Source organism: Panthera onca, chromosome D1, assembly GCF_046562875.1.
Source record: "Panthera onca isolate mPanOnc1 chromosome D1, mPanOnc1 haplotype 2, whole genome shotgun sequence".
Lineage (NCBI taxonomy): Eukaryota > Metazoa > Chordata > Mammalia > Carnivora > Felidae > Panthera > Panthera onca.
In genome coordinates, this window is record NC_138348.1 from 12,251,625 (window position 1) to 12,252,906 (window position 1,282).

Sequence of the window (1,282 nt, forward strand, 5' to 3'; positions counted from 1 at the left end):
GAGAGTCCTGTTGGTTTAGTGTAATAGAGGATGCCGTACAACAGACAAGCTGAAATGTGCCTCCAGAGTCATAACACCGTCCCCTGTGGCGGCCATCAGCAAGGACATGTCAGTGTCCTTCCACATAACTTCTAGATGAACGGCTTCGCTCAACTCACCCCCACCCAGTGTGCAGTCCAGCTTGCTGCCTGTGGGTTCCTGCCTTTGACAGAGAGCTGACACACGTGGGCCAGAGACACCATTCACAGTCAGTGAATGACCGACAGCCATCAAATAGCATTATCTTGTGTTTGCTCATCTTGTCATAGACGCCTCTCATGATTCCCAAAGGACTTTGATGGAGAACATTTCAGAGGTCGTGGAATTCATTCTTGTGGGGCTCACAGATGCCCTGGAGATGCAGGTCCCTTTGTTTACCATATTCACTATCATTTACCTCATCATTCTGGTTGGGAACATTGGAATGATCATGTTGATTCTGTTGGACTCTCGTCTCCACACTCCCATGTACTTCTTCCTCAGCAACCTCTCCCTCGTGGACTGCGTTTATGCCTCGGCTGTCACTCCCAAGGTAATGGTGGGGTTTCTCACAGGAGATAAGATCATATCCTACAATGCATGTGCTGCACAGATGTTCTTCTTCTCAGCCTTTGCCACTATTGAAAGTTTCCTTCTGGCCTCAATGGCCTTTGACCGCCATGCAGCCGTGTGCAAACCCTTGCGTTACACCACCACCATGACAAGTGCTATGTGTACCTTACTGGCCACTGGATCCTACATCTGTGGACTCTTGCAGTCTTCCATCCATGTTGCCTTCACTTTCCACCTCTCTTTCTGTCATTCCAATGTAATTAATCACTTTTTCTGTGACATTCCCCCAATGCTGTCTCTCTCTTGCTCTGATATCTACATGAATGAGATTGTGCTCTTCACATTGGCAGCAGCCAATGTCTTTTTCACCCTCTTGGTTATCTTGAACTCTTATCTGTTCATTTTTATTGCTATCCTGAAGATGCGCTCAGCTCAGGTACAGAAGAAGGCTTTCTCCACCTGTGCATCCCACCTTACCACTGTTTCCATCTTCTATGGGACAATCATCTTCACGTACTTACAGCCAAGTTCTAGTCATTCCATGGACACAGACAAAATGGCGTCCGTGTTCTACACCATGGTCATCCCCATGCTGAACCCTTTGGTCTACAGCCTAAGGAACAAAGAGGTCAAGGGTGCATTTCAGAAGGTGGTTGGAAAAGCAAAGTCTTCATTGGGTTTAGCCTACTAA

General features: G+C 47.3%; 1 protein-coding gene across 1 annotated transcript; it reads left to right on the plus strand.

Annotated features, from left to right (window-relative positions):
- Positions 1–283: 283 nt before the first annotated feature.
- LOC132662559 (olfactory receptor 5B12-like) lies at positions 284–1,282 on the plus strand. Its single transcript, XM_060608016.1, has one exon. It carries the CDS (start codon positions 338–340, stop codon positions 1,280–1,282), a length of 945 nt encoding a protein of 314 aa, XP_060463999.1. The 5' UTR covers positions 284–337.

Bases quoted from the DNA above. Each gene is read 5' to 3' on its own strand.
- LOC132662559 (XM_060608016.1), top strand. From the start codon at position 338: ATGGAGAACATTTCAGAGGTCGTGGAATTCATTCTTGTGGGGCTCACA.